We start from the raw sequence: 17,912 nt of genomic DNA, 5'->3' as shown, positions 1-17,912 counted from the left end.
GTGGTGAGGCACACAAGCTAGTTATCCCTTGTGGATACAGCAATGCATGACCTAATGGGAAGAAAAAGAAAAAAAGGACTTGTATTTATATAATGCCTTTCACAACCATTGGACGTCACAAATGTTTCACAACTAATGAAGTACTTTTGAAGTGTAGCCACTGTTGTGATGTAGGAAATGTAGCAACCAATTTGCACACAGCCAGCTCCCACAAACAGCAATGTGATAACGACCAGATAATCTCTTTTTGTGATGTTGATTGAGGGATAAATATTGGCCCCAGGATAGTGAAGATTAATCCCCTGCCCTTCTTCCAAAAAGTGCTATAGGATCTTTTACTCCCACCTTACAGGGCAGACGGAGCCTCGGTTTAATGTCTGAACTGAAAGCTGGGAAAAAATAAACTTGAGAAATGGGAGGTTACATCTCCTCACTAGAACGGCTGTAGTGGTGCAGTGGGCTGCAGCACTAGCACATGGTAAGCATTGATTAGTTGGATGGCAGTTTGATTTGCTGTCTGCTCCCATTCCACTGGCTTCTTTAGGTGAGCTGCTCTACAAATTGAGGTGAAGGAGCAGAGGCCAGGTGCAGCTTCACCAGGAGCAGGAATCAGTCCTGGGCCAATGTCGTATACATCTTTGTGCTTGGCTGAAGAGCGGCACCAATTGAGGCCTGGGAGTGGGTCTCACATCTTATCCCTCACCCACCAGATGCAAGATACGTACAAGCAGAGAGACAGGACAGACAGAAAAGTTTCACAGCCTTTCATAAAGAAATCTTAATTAAAAGCAAGAGGATATTTTTAAAAGAATCAACTATATGTGGTCAAAGTTACGAAAGGAGAGAGGAATTAGAAAGACTTGCATTTATGTAGCACCTTTCATGACCAAAGGACAGTCCAAAGTACTTTACAGCCATTAAAGGATGCTTTTGAAGTGTAGTCAATGTTGTAAAATTGGAACTGTGGCAGCCAATTTGTGCAAAGCAAGGTCCCACAAACAGCTATGCAATAATGAGCAGATAATCTGTTTTTAGTGATGTTGGTTGAGGGATAAATATTGGTCAGGACACTGGGAGGAACTTCCCAGTGAAATAGTGTCATGGAATCTTTCATGTCCACCCGAGAGGGCAGACAGAACCTGGGTTAAGCAGCTCATCTGAAAAGTGGCACCTCTGACTGTGCCGCACTCCTTCAGTACTGGGAATGCAATGGGAGTGCCAGTCTAGATCATGTGCCCAAGTCCCTGGAGTGGGACTTGAACCCATAACCAACTGTCTCAGCAATGAGAGTGCTGTATCTTGAATCACAGTTTGTGGGGATTACCATTTCAATCAACGTTTAGTCTGATGGAGTAACAAACTCCTCTGACTCTGTGCTACTATGCAATGTGAGCTTGTCCAGATATGTTAATGCCTTGCACTTGATCAGTCCATAGTACGTTTCTAACATAGTACATTGCCTGCTGTCATTAATCTCCTCCCAGGCCTTGACCAGCTCCTTGCCTGTCATCCCAAAAGAGCTAAAGATGAATTTGTAGCAGCAGCGATTGAACCAAATATGCTTCTCCCCAGAGAACCTGGAGCTGTGGATGGGCACCACACCAGCTTTCTGGGCGCAGATTCCGACATAAATGTCTTCAGGCATTGAGGTCTCCATCGCCATGGAAACGACAAAAACTTTGCGGGCAACATCCTGCGAGATGACATAGGCAGTAGTGCTGCAGAAATCGGGGTAATATTTCCTTGAATACAGAATGACAGGCACATAATATTTACTCAGGGGGTCTCGAATGGGCATAACCTGGTGATAGACCCTCCCAATGTAAAGATCTTCGGCATGCCTCTTCAAGCTAAGCAGGTATTCCACCAAGCTTCTATAATTGACAAAGACCTCTTCATCAGATTTCAGAATGAACAAAGCTTTAGAGCAAAATGTCACAGCCCAGCGCATGATCATGATAGTTTTAAGGACGACGTTGTTGGTTGAGTCTGAGAAGGTGCCTTGAATGATATCCCTGTGGTTTTCATACTCTTTGTTGATCTCCTCTTGGGTTGCCTGCGTCTGAGGGATCCCAATTGCAAATAGTGTCAACAAACCATAACCTTGCACTTGGCTCATGTTGGCCCAAGTTTTCCTGATTATTTCCCGCTGTGTTAGGTTTTCTGCATTGCTGGAAACGACAGCCAGGAGAAAGAGGTCAGCATCACCACAAGCCCCTGCGCTGCTGATGCGAAAGAATTTGGAGGCGTTTCCCTTGACCAGGCCCATGTCTAGTTTCCTGGCTCTCTCGCGGACATCTAGCGTTTGGGCATCTGCGTAGGTGGTCGGAGAGGACTGGAGCAGGTACTCCTCCACAATGTCAGCCCCAAAGAGCAAGGCGTGGAAAAGAAGCACATTGAAGAGGAGAAAGCACCACTGATGTGTGCGAAGCCTACAGAATATCAGCTGGACAAACAAAAAAAAAACAAAAGATTTTTTAGGACAAGAGACAGAATTTTAGGTGGAGCAAACCCACCCCATTGTTTACATAAATGCTGCCCACCTCTCACTACGTCGCTCAATCTCATCCCTCTCCAGTAAAACATCTAGTGCCCGTTTATTCTGCCAACCTCAGTGCCCATCTCTGTTAGCTTTATGCATGGAAAAAGAAAATAATTGCAGCTAACTTCCCTTTTTTGTTTACTCCTACCTTTTGAAGTCTGAACTATACCAAATCCCATTTATACACGTTTAAAAACCAGCAGCATGTGCAGGACTTTTGGCCTAAAAGACTGTAATTTTTCATATACTGCATGTAAAAGTCAACCCCAGTATTTCAGGGATCAAAACCCAAAAGTTTCCAAAGCAAAGTATAATCCTGGAGATGTTAATGATTCAATTTCATTGTAAATATATTAATACGAATGAAAATGACTGCTGGTAAGTGCATGCTTAAAACATGGATACGTTTAAGTTTTGTCTAAATTTATTCAGATTGTTAAAGTGATCAGATTATGAATGATAATTGATATGAATTCTTTAGTGTTGGTGGTTTTTATTTTACCCCATTGGCAACGGTCTGTTTTGGATTTCCCTTGTACCCTCATCAAGCAAGCATGTCAATCCCTCAAGAACATTACTCATGTGGAAGTTGACCCATGAATTTTGGCCAAGAAAAATGGGTCGCAAAATTTTAACTTTTTAATGAGTGTACGTACGATAATTTGTCTGAGCCAACTCAGTCAATTCCGCACATCATTTTGGAAGCCTCACCTCCAAAACTCTCCTAATTTACTTAGAATTTCTCTCACCCAGGTTCACCTATGTTCTTTAGACGTTCACCTTCTCAGGAATGCAGTTATCCCTTCAAAGAAAATATGGTTTTCAAGTTTCAATTCTATTTCAATGCCACCAACTAGTGGAGATTTAGCATACATTTTTTTTATTGTAGCTTCCCTTCTGTCAAGAGGGATTCTGTCCCATTGCCCACAGCCCCCTTCCCCTGTTTTCTCTGAGGCACCCACCTTGGGCAGCCCTCCTTTCTTTCAGTGTCCTCAATTATTAATTCAATTATTAATTTAAGAGAAACTGTAACACTGAAGGGGCCCTGTCTCCCTGGAGAAAACTATTTAGCAAACGTTTGCTCCTTTGCCTCAAAATGTATTACAGCATCACCCGTAAGAGACATCATTGCGACACATCACACTTCTCTCTTTCCAGAAAATGAATGATCAAACACCTTTTTTCAATGCAGACCGCACTCCTTTAATAAAACTGTTCATTGTGTTAATATTATCAGATGTGGCACCATTTCACGACATGATACTCAACCTGTTAATGAAGACACGCATCATGAAGTAGAAAGCTGCACTACGTACAGGGTCAAGACTTCTCCCACCGAAATTTACAGTTTCTTTTTCAAAGAAGGGGACCACCTCCATGAAAAAATGTTTTCAAAACCCTCATATATTTTGGGCTCAAAGGTTAAAACAAAGAAGCATTTATTATTTTACATCACCACATCATGACCCTTTCAGCCAATTTCATGAATATACTTTTGTGTTGCAATGAACAATATTAGCATGAAGTGCTGGGCCACAACAATAGAGCTAGTACAGACCCAATGGACCTCTTTCTGATGCTGTAAGTCTCTCGTTCTCACTTCTCTAATAGACAAATTGAAACTGTATTATGCAAAAATATACAGTTATCAAGTGAGTAACACTTATGTTTGAGTTTATTTTTAAATATTGCAAAACTGATACGATAACTTAATACTCTCTGTTACTGACCCATTTTGACCTGTCCCATTGGCACTGTATGACTTTTTTTTCAAAGTTGCTTAATACTTCAATACTTGTTGGTAAAATATCACAACACGCTTACCTGCATGGTCAGCTCAAGCAAGTTCTAGGTGAATAAATCCTCAACAATGTACAGATTACCTGGTCTTGCTGCTCTCAGTCTGTTGAATGGATGTTTTGTGCCAAAATCTACCGTGCAATTTCAAAATGGAGGAAGGTACTGTTTGGTTAACTTAATTCCCCTGTTAGAGTGATGCACTCACAAAATGTAATCCTATAGCTTCCCACAGATCAAATACCTGGGAAAGGGAACAAGAAGCAGGTAAAACACAGACAACATTTCACTCATGTTAGATTTTGTCATTTTGCAAACTTTTCTTTTTATCATTTTGCTATCTTGCCTAAATTTGCATAGCATTAAATGAATTACAATGTACATTAATTCTCTTCTCAACGAAGGTTGTGTTTTTGTAAGTAAACTCACATTAGGTGAATTATTTAGTACCAAAGAGGCAATGGATAACCTTGAATATCAAATATCAGAGCAACACAGGCAAGTTAATTAGATGGAAATCAATAGTGCCTCAGGGCTCCCTAAGTGAAATGAATATTATGTAAAACAAATGGATTTCAATGGAATGATCATGCTTATTGAATTATACAATATATAACATATGGAGGTGATATTTATCAATGACTATTAAATAGAAATCATAATTTCACTGTTTGTAAAGCCAACTGGTTTCATTGCAGGTATCTGAGGCAAATAGGAAACCTCTGTCTTTATGTGAAATGGTTTATTTTGAAATAGAAAAGGTTACCTTAATTGGGCTCCTCTTTCATTACAATATAAAATGAATGATATTCTGTTAACAGGATTTAAGACAAAGCTGATTGATTAAAAATAGGTTCAGATTTTTTCCTAGAGCCATATTGAATTGTATAATATCAGGTCCCCGGCTAATTGCTCATTAGGATATCATCCCTATGTATTGTGGCTTTTGTTCCCAATGATAGATTGCACCATCACCAAAGGCATCTTACCCACATAATACAGTGTTATCCTCCTGTTGAAATTAGTCCTGATGTGAGTGCATTAAAAGTTGTGTGAGTGAACTGAAACTCACATAATCATGTGCAACATCTCATGCCAAAGGTCTATGAAAGAGAAAACCTAACAGTTCTATAGAAAAACACAAATTCATTATCTCACTATGCTATTTCTCTTCTGTGTACTATTCATTAATAGATAAATATGAATAAATGGCTTAGCCTATATGGTTTGGTTTTATGACACAGTATTTATTGCCTTCTGAGCCCATGGAAGAATGTTGTGGGCACCTCATATATTCTCTAATAAGTGATTCATTGTGACTATTGTCGAATCTGGGCTATGCTTATTCATCCATGACAGAAAACAAAGATGCAGCTTTTAGTTCGCAGAAGGCTCAGTCTGCCGGTGGAAACTATATTTAGTTGTGAATGAGGGGATGAGTGTCAAGAAGAAACCTCAAATGTGGTAGACCTGCTATCCATTGCTGCCCATGAATGACAAAAGGTAGTACATGAAAACAATAAGAAATTCTAATGTTTTTTACGTGTTGGGAACAGTGTTTATTGATTATAATCAAGTGATTATAGTGGAATTAAACTGCTTAAGCACGTGAATAGTTCCTTGTTATCCCAAATCTGTAACGTTGTCTTTCTGACAACATATCTGTCAAATACCCTGCTAACAATTGCTGCTTGTGGTCGTACATGAAGAACAGTGATTTGGACAAGGTACTGGAAAGAGTCCCTTGGGGCAGAGTTAGTGTTGAGAGAGAGGGAAAATAGCAATAAAAAGTCCTTGAACTTTCTTTCACAACTATTCAAGGAGAAGAAGACATTAAAGCAGAAGTGTCTTTATGGGGAACGTTTTTGAGGAACCTTTTTTTTGTCCACTTGCAAGCACATTGGAAAAGGAAGCAATAAACCTTATGAAAGTGTATTGCATCACTTGGCTTGCATGTGACACTGTCCTGCTGAAAATAATATACAACTGTTGTCCCTAATTTACAAGCAGATTTGTCACTTTTTCACAAAGATAGTGCTTGTTGAAACATATCTGCACTTATTTTTAATGCTGTTTTCTGTAGTTTTATGAAGGTTTTGATATCTGCCCTGCCTTTGCATTGTATCATGTAATTACCAGGATGGGAGAAGGTGATTTAAGCGCACCATAATTGCTATGTGAAACACTGTGAGGATTTCTTTTCATATTTCAAATGTGCTATATAAATATGTTGCTGTTGAACTAATCTCAAATTGTTAACATTGGAATAATGTTAGTAGCCAGGATTATAAAAAATTAGGACTGATTGGATACACTTCTTAATAGTGAAATTCGCAAAATTTACAAAACTTTTAAAGAAAAATGAGTGAATCCATTTTGCTTCACTTTGGGACGGCGCGGATCAGTTTAGAATGATTGGCAGTTCGAGCATCGTATCAAAATGCAGTATTGGGAGCCGAGGTGTTGATTAGAACCAATGAGCATGAGGTAAAGAGGCGGGACCTAGTTAGACCGATTCACGTGTCGCATCAAAACGCTGTACGGGGAGCCAGGGGGTTGATTTGGACCAATGAGCATGAGGTGAGGAGGCGGGTCCTAGCCATAGTGATTGGCAGTTGGAACGTCGTATCAAAACACAGCATGCTGATTGATTAGAGTCAATTAAAATGAGGTAAGGAGGCGGGACCTGGGCAGGGTAATGGACAGTGGAGTATCGTATCAAAACACGAAATGCGGATTGAATAGAGCCAATGAGAAGAAGGGAAGTAGGCGGGAACTAGCTAGAGTGACTGGCAGCTGGTACGTCGTATCAGAACGCGGCATGTGGATTGATTAGAGCCAATGAGGATTCGGTAAGGAGGCGGGGCCTAGTTAAAGTGACTGGCAGTTGGAACGTCGTATCAAAACGCGGCGTGGGGATTGATTAGAACCAATGGGGATTGTTGGTGGGCGGGGTTTGGAGGTGGGCGCGTCAGCCGAGAATGGTTTTTCTTTCAGCGGCTTGGTACGGGAGAGAGTGACCGCGATGGGACTGGCTCATAATGAAAAAACATTAGCCCAACTAGTGAGGGAAAGTTCCCGATTGGTTTCCCCATGAAGACTTTGTATGCCCTTTAATATAAATGTGTTGTTGTTTTGTCTCTGAGGTGATGGTGGGGGTTGAGGAGCGGGATGTCCCCGGGCCGCTGCCTGGGGGCCGGATGCTGATGCTGACGCTGACCCAGTGAGGAGTTTGGGACTGTGTCCGGCCTCAGGCCATCTTCTGGTAAGTTCCATTGTCTTTAAAACGGATCGTTTAACGGCTGCTTTGTGTCTTTATTGGAATTGTTTGGGGTGTGGGAAGGGGTTTGCGAAAGGGCATGAGGGGTGGAAATTGGGGAGAGAACATGGAAGTGACACCGATTAGACAGCTCCACGAAAGGGCTAGAACAGGCACGATGGGCTGAATGGGCTCCTGTGCCGTCTCATTTATTTGGAGATGGTGTAATAAATAACTTCTGGAGTTTTTTTTTTGTCAGTCTGGATGTGCGTTGACAAATCACAATTTTCTCTTTCTCGGTTTTATTCGTATCGCCACATTGCTACAAGGTCATCGACCAGACACGTTAGCTCCCTTTCTCACTCCGCAGATTTGCTGCCTGACCTGCTGAGTGTTCGAAGCATTTTCTCTCTTTATCCCACCACTCAGACAAGGACACTCTCCTGACAGCCTGCTGTGTCAAACTTACTCCCTTGGTGATGCCAGCCACACTTGGGTAGGTGTATAGCCACAGAAAAGGGCCATTGCCTTAGAAAAGCAATAATAACATTTGGGTTAATGCTGCTTGTGTCTAAACCTTTTGGTGCCTTCATGTCCTGAACATAAATGTGCCATGTAACTCTTACAGAAGCCTATACTAAAATTGACAATCCCTTTCACAGTCTTTTTTTAATAGCCTTTCTGAAACTTTGTTTATGGATTTTTTTTTTTGCTTGGTCCAGAACATGGAATCAGGGTCATTGTTGAGAGAATAAAAGCTAATTTTTTTTTAAAGGTGTTATGGTCCAGATTATAAGTATAAACCAGGATTTCAGTGATTTAATTTTTACCGCCAACCCTCTTCTGAAATTCTCTGAAGAAATGTCACACAGACTCGAAACGTTAACTCTGTTTCTCTCTCCACTGATGTCTCCAGTCCTGCTGAGTTTTTCCAGCACTTTGTATTCATTTCAGCTTTCCAGCATCCTCAGTATTTTGCTTTTACTGCTTTGAAATTGTTGCTTTGTACTTTGTCCAAATAACCATCATCCATGTATGAACCTGAATGATGAGTAACAGCAGGGTAAGTTGAGCAAGGGAGTATGTGACAAAAACATCATATTATACATGGCACCATTAATGCAATGAAACATCTGAGGTGCTTCACAGCAGCATTATAAAACCAAGTATGACTCAGAGCCACATTAGCAGATACTAGGAAAGGTGACCAAAGTTTAAGTCAAACAGATTTTAAGGAACACCTGAAGAGAGGAGAGTTAGGCCAAGAGGTTTAGGGAGGGAATTCCAAGTATGGGGCCTTGACAGTTGAAGGCAAGGCCGGCAGTGGTGGAGTGATGAAAATCAGGGATGTTCAAGAGGTCAGATTTGGAGGAGTGTAAAGATCTTGGAGGGTTATAGGGCTGGAGGGAGCTGAGAGATGGGGAAAGGTGAGAGCATACAGGGATTTGAAAACAAGAATGGGAACTTTAAAAGAGAAAGGAAGGTTGACGTTTATATAACTGCCTTACCTTACCACAGTGGGGATGGTAGCATAGTGGTAATCCAGAGGCCCAGACAAATGCTCAGGGGACATGGGTTCAAATTCCACCATGGCAGCTAACAGAATTTGAATTCAATTAATAAAATCTGGAATATAAAGCTAGGTTCAGTAATGGTGACCATGAACCTATCACTGATGTTGTACAAACCCATCTAATTCACTAATGTCCTTTGGGGAAGAAAATCTGTTGTCCTTACCTGGTCTGGCCTATATGTGACTCCAGACCCACAGCAATGTGGTTGACTCTTACCTGCCCTCTGAAATGGCTTAACAAGTCACTCAGTTCAAGGACATTTAGGGGTGGGCAATGAATGCTGGCCTCACCAGTGATGCCCACATCCCTTGAAAGAATAAAAGAAAAAACACTGGACCTGAAGTGTTTTACAGCTAATAAAATAACTTTTGAAGTGTATTCACTGTTGCAATAAATTAAGGTATTGTTACTAGATCCTTGGCAGAGATCAATGAACCAACACAAAATAGGCATCGAGCCCATTCATCTTGATCTTTTCATTGAGAACTGTCGGCGTGACATTAGCTGTCTCAATTTCTCTGCTCCTCTCACCCATTCTAATCTGTCTCTCTCTGAACTCACTGCACTCCGTTCTCTCAGGTCCAACCCCAACATTGTCATCAAACCCGCTGACAAGGGTGGTACTGTTGTTGTCTGGCGCATTGACCTCTACCTCGCGGAGGCTGAGCGTCAACTCGCAGACATTTCCTCCTACCTCTCCCTGGACCATGACCCCACCACAGAACATCAAGCCATTGTTTCCAGGACTGTCACTGACCTCATCTTCTCTGGAGATCTTCCTCCCGCAGCTTCCAACTTGATAGTCGCCCAACCTCGGACGGCCCGCTTCTACCTCCTACCCAAAATCCACAAACAGAACTGTCCTGGCAGACCGATCGTGTCAGCCTGTTCCTGCCCCACGGAACTCATTTCTCGTTATCTTGACTCCCTTCTCTCTCCCCTTGTCCAGTCCCTTCCCACCTGCATCCGTGATTCCTCTGACACCTTACATCACATCAACAATTTCCAGTTCCCTGGCCCCAACCGCTTCCTCTTCACCATGGATGTCCAATCCCTCTACACCTCCATCCCCCACCAGGATGGTCTGAGGGCCCTTAGCTTCTTCCTTGAACAGAGGCCCGAACAATCCCCATCCACCACTACTCTCCTCCGTCTGGCTGAACTTGTTCTCACACTGAACAATTTCTCCTTTAACTCCTCTCACTTCCTCCAAATAAAAGGTGTGGCTATGGGTACCCGCATGGGCCCCAGCTATGCCTGTCTCTTTATGGGGTATGTGGAACATTCCTTGTTCCAGTCCTACTCCGGCCCCCTCCCACAACTCTTTCTCCGGTACATCGATGATTACTTCGGTGCTGCTTCATGCTCTCGTCGGGACCTGGAAAAATTTATTAATTTTGCTTCCAATCTCCACCCCTCCATCATCTTCACATGGTCCATCTCTGACACTTCTCTTCCCTTCCTTGACCTCTCTGTCTCAATTTCTGATGATAGACTGTCCACCAATATCCATTACAAGCCTACCGACTCCCACAGCTATCTCGACTACAGCTCCTCACACCCCGCTTCTTGTAAAGACTCCATCCCATTCTCTCAGTTCCTTCGCCTCCGTCGCATCTGTTCTGATGAGGCTACCTTCAAAAACAGCTCCTCTGACATGTCCTCCTTCTTCCTTAACCGAGGTTTTCCATCCACGGTCGTTGACAGGGCCCTCAACCGTGTCCGGCCCATATCCCGCGCATCCTCCCTCACGCCTTCTCCTCCTTCCCAGAAACATGATAGGGTCCCCCTTGTCCTCACTTATCACCCCACCAGCCTCCGCATTCAAAGGATCATCCTCCGCCATTTCCGCCAACTCCAGCATGATGCCACCACCAAACACATCTTCCCTTCACCCCCCCTGGTGGCATTCCGTAGGGATCGTTCCCTCCGGGACACCCTGGTCCACTCCTCCATCACCCCCTACTCCTCAACCCCCACTTATGGCACCTCCCCATGCCCACGCAGAAGATGCAACACCTGCCCCTTCACTTCCTCTCTCCTCACCGTCCAAGGGCCCAAACACTCCTTTCAAGTGAAGTAGCATTTCACTTGCATTTCCCCTAACTTAGTCTACTGCATTTGTTGCTCCCAATGCGGTCTCCTCTACATTGGAGAGACCAAACGCAAACTGGGCGACCGTTTTGCGGAACACCTGCGGTCTGTCCGCAAGAAAGATCCAAACCTCCCTGTCGCTTGCCATTTTAACACTCCACCCTGTTCTCTTGCCCACATGTCTGTCCTTGGCTTGCTGCATTGTTCCAGTGAAGCCCAGCGCAAACTGGAGGAACAGCACCTCATCTTCCGACTAGGCACTTTACAGCCTTCCGGGCTGAATATTGAATTCAACAACTTTAGAACTTCTCCCCCCATCCCCACCCCGTTTTTTTTTCTCAATAATTTATATAGATTCTTCTTTCCCCACCTATTTCCATTATTTTTAAATCTAAAACTAAAACCTTGTTAGTCTTTCCACCCCACCCCCACTAGAGCTGTACTTTGAATATCCTGCCTTCCATTCTTAATTAGCACTTTTCTTAGACAAATATCACCACCTTCAACACCTCTTTGACCCTTTTGTCTGTGACATCTTTTGATTATCTGCTCATCTCCACAATCACCACACCCTCAATGTCTCTCTCCCCGCCTCCCCCCCCGCCCACCCACCTTAAACCAGTTTATATTTCTCCCTTCTTCTAACTATGCTTCAGTTCTGCCGAAGGGCCATGAAGGCTTGAAACATTAACTGATTTCTTCTCCGCCGATGCTGCCAGACCTGCTGAGTTTTTCCAGGTAATTCTGTTTTTGTTTTGGATTTCCAGCATCCGCAGTAGCTTTTAGCTTTTTGTTTTTACCATTCATTTTTGGCCTGTTTAACTGCTGCTTTAACCAACTTACCCATCAGAAGGATGGAGTATTACAGCTCTCCAACATATTTCTGTGGTTTGTCTCCTCTGCAGATAGCTGCACAAATTCACGCCCTCTGACTAGTGCTTTCCCACATTCCTTTACCACTTTCTCAACAGTATTATTTAGAGTGCAAACAGTAGGTATGAAGCTGTTCTATCACTGTTCAGTACCTGTTTAATCTTGTCTTGTCCGTGTTTCAAATATTCTGTTTTCTGTTACATAAAATGTTAAATTTTCATTAAAATTAAAAGCTGTTGAGCTTTTGTGTCTTGGTGGCTAAGTGGCCTGCTGTTGCCTTTATTTGGCCAAACAATCGGATTCAAGCAAGTTCATTATCAGCATTCCTCAAAGAGGAATGCAGTACTAGAATGGGAGCAGAATCGAGAAATAGAAACACTGATATTAAAAGTGTAGCGGGGATAATCTGAATAACAGTCTACCTGGGCTCTGCTGTTCATTGACCAGTGAGGGGAATTGTGTGAGCAACAGATTAGGCTCTGGTGTTCACCATGTTTAAGTAGCTCGTCAATACTGCCTGGGCTGGCATGTAGAGAACAGTCACAGAGGGTGGTCAGCAAATGAATGTCAACACCTGCAGGGCAAGTGAAACATGACTTTTCTTTTTGGAAAGGCACTGTGTCCATGATATCTGTGTTGTAACAATAAACTCAGAAAAAAAGCAAGCTGGCATTTTGTAGAGCTTGGTCAATAATCATAGGAGGCTAGATATTGGAAAACATTTTGCTAACTCTGCAGCACTCTAGCTGAACACATTTGTTTGTCTTTGATCCTTTAAAACTACAAACAAACAGGCAGTTTTAAGAGATTTTAGAGACTGTTTTTCAAATATTAAGTTAATCTTTTGCCTGAATGCTCAGTCGTGGATTTGGATCTATATCTGGACTTACTAGAGCATTTGATGTACTTCGGTCTGTTTTCTGCTAAAATTTTATACTTGACAACATGAGCACAGAATTCTCCCTAATGGGATGAACAGTGCATACATGAGTAGAATAACTTGTGTTGATGTTTATTTAGGTGCATAACCCCACAAGTGATTCAGAACATGTGGAATCAGGGGACAAATAGCAGAATGTTTTGCCGGAAGAGCTCTGCAGGTTTGTCAGCATCAGTGGAGAGCAAAGCAGAGTTAATGTTTCTAGTCCAATATGACTTTTCTTTGGAACTAAAGAGAAACATAGAAAAATAGGAGCAGGTCATTCAGCCCTTTGAGCCTGCTCCGCCATTCAATATGATCATGGCTGATCCTCTATCTCAACGGCATACTCCCGCTCTCTCCTCATACCCCTTGACGCCTTTAGAGTATAGAAATCTATCAATTTCCTCCTCAAATATATTCAGTTGACTTGGCCTCCACAGCCCTCTGTGGTAGAGAATTCCACAGGTTCACCACCCTCTGAGTGAAGAAGTTTCTCCTCATCTCAGCCCTAAATGGCCTGCCCCGTATCCTGAGATTGTGACCCCTTGTTCTAAACCCCCCAGCCAGAGGAAACATCATCCCAGCATCCAGTCTGTCAAGCCCTGTTTCAGTGAGATCCCCTCTCATTCTTCTAAACTCCAGTGAATACAGACCTTGTTGGCCCAATTTCTCCTTATACAACAATCCTGCCATCCCAGGAATCAGACTGGTGACCCTTCGCTGCACTCCCTCTATGGCAATATATCCTTTCTTAGGTAAGGAGACCAAAACTGCACCAAACTCCATGTGTGGTCTCACCAAGGCCCTGTACAGCTGCAGTAAGACATCCTTGCTGCTGTACTCGTCCTCTCGCAATGAAGGCCAGCTTACCATTTACCTTCTTAACTGCTTGCTGCACCTGCATGCTTGCTTTCAGTGGTTGGTGTACAAGGACACCTTGGTCCCTTTGTACATCAACATTTCCCAATCTATCACCATTTAAATAATACTCTGCCATTCTGTTTTTCCTACCAAAGTGGATAACTTCACACTTATCCACTGAGGGGTAGGAATGTGATGGGTTTTAAAAGAGGGGAGGAGCAGGTGGAGCAAAAGAGGCCAGGGATAGGTTAGAGGGTGGGGCAGATTAAATGACAAAGAAGACACAAGGCAAAGGGAGTGGTAATGATAGTATTAAAGAAATAAAGCATTGATCTAGAGTAGATGTTAATAGCAGATTCTGTTATTAATCTATCCCTGACCTCTCTTGCTCTACCTGCCCCTCCACTTTTTCAACAACATAGAACTCATCAGATTTCTACCTGTCTTCAGTTCCAAAGAAGAATTATATTGAACTCGAAAGGTTAACTCTGTTTCTCTCTGCACCGATGCTGCCAGACTTACTGAGTTTTTGCAGTGTTTTGTTTTTATTTCAGATCTTCAGCATCCACATTATTTTTGCTTTTATTTTAGAGTAGAGAGCAAGTTGGCCTTAGAACAGAAAGTAGAGAGTAGGCGTTAATTATAGCTACTCAGACTGTCAAAAGGTGAGAAGTGGTGTTTTACAAGGGTGGTTACTGTGACAACTGTTGTTCACAATTTACAGAAATAATTTGTACTTGAAAATCAGAAGTACAGCTTCAAAATTTGCAGACATAGTTAATATTGAGGAACATTGCAGAACAGGAGTGCAGTTGGCAAATGATTTTCAATATAGTGAGGTATCATATTTTAATGGGGAGATTAGGGAAACCACATACTGCTTCAATAAAAAGCCTAAATGGAGTAGGGGAGAAGAGGGATCTAGGACAAAGCTGCAAAAGCAGCGTAATGAGGCCTTTTTTTAAGAAACCAAGCACTTGGGTCCATTCTAGAGGGATGAGATTAAAAAGCAGAGAAGTTATATTAAGTTTGTATCACATCTTGGTTAGATTAAGTACTGTACATGGTTCTGGTCACCGTTATTATAAATAGCATATAGAGACACTGAAGAAAGTGCACAAAAGATTCTGAAGGATGATATCAGAATAGGCTATCTCTTTTTCCAGAGAAGGCAAGGCTGAGGGGTGACTTGATGGAGGTCTTTTAAGATTGAGAGTTTGTTAGGATAGTCTAGAGGAGATATTTCCATGTGATGGGGAGACCAAAACATGCCACCATAAGAATAAGGTAATATCCTAATAAACCCAATAGGAAATTCAGGAAAAGCCTCTTTACCCAGACAGTAGTGAGAATATGGAACTCACTACACAAGGCGTAGTTGAGGTTAAATCATAGATAAGCACAGGAGAGAGAGAATGGTATAGGGTTGAAGAAAGTTGAGAGGAGGCTCATATGGAGGATAAGCATAGATTGAGTCGATTGGTATTGGTCACTGTGCTGGAGATTCTGTTGAATGAGCATGTGGCTTGCTGCAGAAAGAATAGTTTCATGAAGCTTTTTAAACTTTTGAGTGAAGGAAGTGGTTTAATCTGCTTCTGTGTTTAGTGCTCAGGCATGTATTTAGCTTTCTTAGGAACATAAGAAATAGGAACAGAAGTAGGCTATTTGGCCCCTCAAGCCTGCCCCGTAATTCAATAAGATCATGGCTGATCTGCCCCAGGCTTCAACTCTTTGTGCCAGCTCCTCATAGCCCTCAAGTCCCTGATATTTCAAAAATCTATCTACCTCCTCTTTAAATACTTTTCCTCCACAACTCTCTGGGGTAGAGAATTCCAGGCATTCGCATTTCATTTCTACTTGAAATGAAGCTCTACTCCTGTAATTTTGATTATTTGGTTAAGAACCAGGACTGTCCTGAGATGACAGATCGTTCTCTTATCACTCTGTCTTAGGACAGGCCTTCCGACTAAACTCTTGCCCTCCTAATCAAGGCCAAGATATTGTGGCCATACTCTGTAATACAGGGAGGGTCTAGCTGAGGCACCATCAAAGTTGACAATGGATGGAAGTTAATGAGCATTGTACAGCATAATGTTCATATTGATGTATTATTTTTCATTCTCTTCAGATCTTTTCATGTCTCCAGTGGTGACAGGAATGGATGTGACCAGCCGATGTACAGCTGGCGATCCAAACCGGCTTCCTGAAGGCCTGCCTCAACCTGCGCGCATGCATTATGTCTCGGACAAACACCCCCGACTCACTCTGGATGCCATCAACCAACTGAGGAGAAACCAGGGTCTATGTGACGTTGTGCTTGTTGTTGGGCTAAAGAAAATCTATGCCCATCGAGTGGTGCTTGCAGCCTGCAGCCCATATTTCCATGCAATGTTCACCAGTGAACTTGCAGAAAGTAGACAGACGGAAGTTCTGATTAGGGACATTGATGAACATGCCATGGAATTACTCATTGAATTTGCATACACGTCCCAGATTATTGTGGAGGAGAGCAATGTCCAGACTCTGCTGCCAGCTGCTTGCTTGTTGCAGCTGATTGAGATCCAGGAAACCTGCTGTGAGTTTTTAAAGCGACAGCTTGATCCTTCCAATTGTTTGGGAATCCGGGCATTTGCTGACACTCATGCTTGTCGGGAATTGCTACGGGTGGCAGATAAATTTACACAACACAACTTTCAAGAGGTGAGAAATTATGCTTCTCTGTTATGACTCGGTCACATTTTTTTTCCCCCCAAGCAGGGCTTTTTGAAAACTCAAACTTGTAATCATAAAACTCTGGCTCAGCTGCAGTGTTAGTGGAATTTGAAATGGGAACATTTTGAGACTATTGCTCCATCTCTTTTCTGAGGCTTCATGATGATAGGACTATGAATCTACACTGTCCTTGTTCTATCCCCTTCCATTACTCATCATGACAGAGGAACTTGTGTGAAGTGTGGAAATATAAATATGATGTTGAAGTCATCTTGTGTACATACTCTGAAATAATGCAGCCTAATTTAAGAGTTAATACCAGTATCGTGCTTAAATTCAAATTGCAGAGTGTAATTAACAGTTTTCTTCATCCTTAAGAGACCAGGTTTGTTACTGAACTGATTGTTTTTTTCAAAACCTACAAAAATGTAAAGGCATCTTTGTCTCTTGTCATGGTAGCTTATACTTTTGAACGATTCCAGAGGGTAAACCAAGTCCCAAAGCAAAACCACATCTCTGCCACTTTAGTGTTACCTATCAGTTTACACTTTTTAAAAAAAAACTTGAAATAACTATTTCTCCTCCAATTCCCTTCGCCTTTAGAACACTTGCGCACGGTCCTGAGAATGTAGAGAGCAGATGTATACAAATCTTTTCTAATGGTTTCCTAAAGCTAGTTCTTTTCTGTCATTGGTGGCTTTTCAATTTTAAAATCTTCTTTAGATATTTAAAAAGCCCATTACACGCTCTTATGAACTGCCAGTTGAAGGCAGCTTGAGAGGACAAATTTATCCAGAGATTAGGAATAATGGACATAGATCCTTCCTACTTCCTATTATGGATGCATTGACGCCAAGTGCTGTCTTGCCTGAAATCAGCTAACTTAACACAGACTTAGGAAGTGAGCTTGCTACCCCAGCAACATGAACTGCAGAATACAGTGTGTGGTGTATTTATACAGTTTCCAAATGATTAGAATTATATTAATTGAAATATAGGAGAGTTAACAGCATCTAATTAAGTCTTTGTCAAACGCAGCAAGAGATTTATACTTGTTAAGAGAATCTGTAATTATAACTTTACATATGTCTGCAATTCATGTTCATCACACATAAGGTGTCATACCGACTGCAAATTTGTCACCTTAACTGCTGAAAGTGCAATTTTAAAAAATAAACTTCACGAGCAAAAGGAAATACCTTATTAACTTCTGGCCCAAAAGACATTCAGCCTGTAATTGACTTCAGGAAGTTACAGCAATTAGACCTTGTAGCCTTA

At 42.2% G+C, this 17,912-nt stretch overlaps 2 protein-coding genes across 3 annotated transcripts in view; one reads left to right on the top strand and one right to left on the bottom strand.

The window, feature by feature from the left end:
• Positions 1-1,339: 1,339 nt before the first annotated feature.
• Positions 1,340-4,372, bottom strand: b3galt9 (beta-1,3-galactosyltransferase 9). The gene is made up of 2 exons (XM_078551271.1): positions 4,367-4,372; positions 1,340-2,446 (listed from the first exon to the last, which is right to left on the bottom strand). Exons 1-2 carry the CDS (start codon positions 4,370-4,372, stop codon positions 1,340-1,342), a joined length of 1,113 nt encoding a protein of 370 aa, XP_078407397.1.
• A 2,935-nt stretch (positions 4,373-7,307) lies between these two features.
• LOC144685490 (kelch-like protein 20) overlaps positions 7,308-17,912 on the top strand; it is a 45,925-nt gene continuing 35,320 nt past the window's right edge. The window contains exons 1-3 of one of the 2 annotated variants that reach the window (XM_078550064.1): positions 7,308-7,604; positions 14,514-14,587; positions 16,051-16,622. In XM_078550064.1, coding sequence (XP_078406190.1) covers positions 16,059-16,622 — 564 coding nt within the window. In that variant the 5' untranslated portion in view covers positions 7,308-7,604; positions 14,514-14,587; positions 16,051-16,058. The remainder of the gene's footprint in view (positions 7,605-14,513; positions 14,588-16,050; positions 16,623-17,912) is intronic. The other variant, XM_078550063.1, reaches the window with a different exon arrangement.

Source organism: Cetorhinus maximus, chromosome 10 (assembly GCF_964194155.1).
Source record: "Cetorhinus maximus chromosome 10, sCetMax3.hap1.1, whole genome shotgun sequence".
Taxonomy (NCBI): domain Eukaryota; kingdom Metazoa; phylum Chordata; class Chondrichthyes; order Lamniformes; family Cetorhinidae; genus Cetorhinus; species Cetorhinus maximus.
Note: the sequence above shows the minus strand (reverse complement) of the source record. Positions and strands in the feature narration are given on the sequence as shown.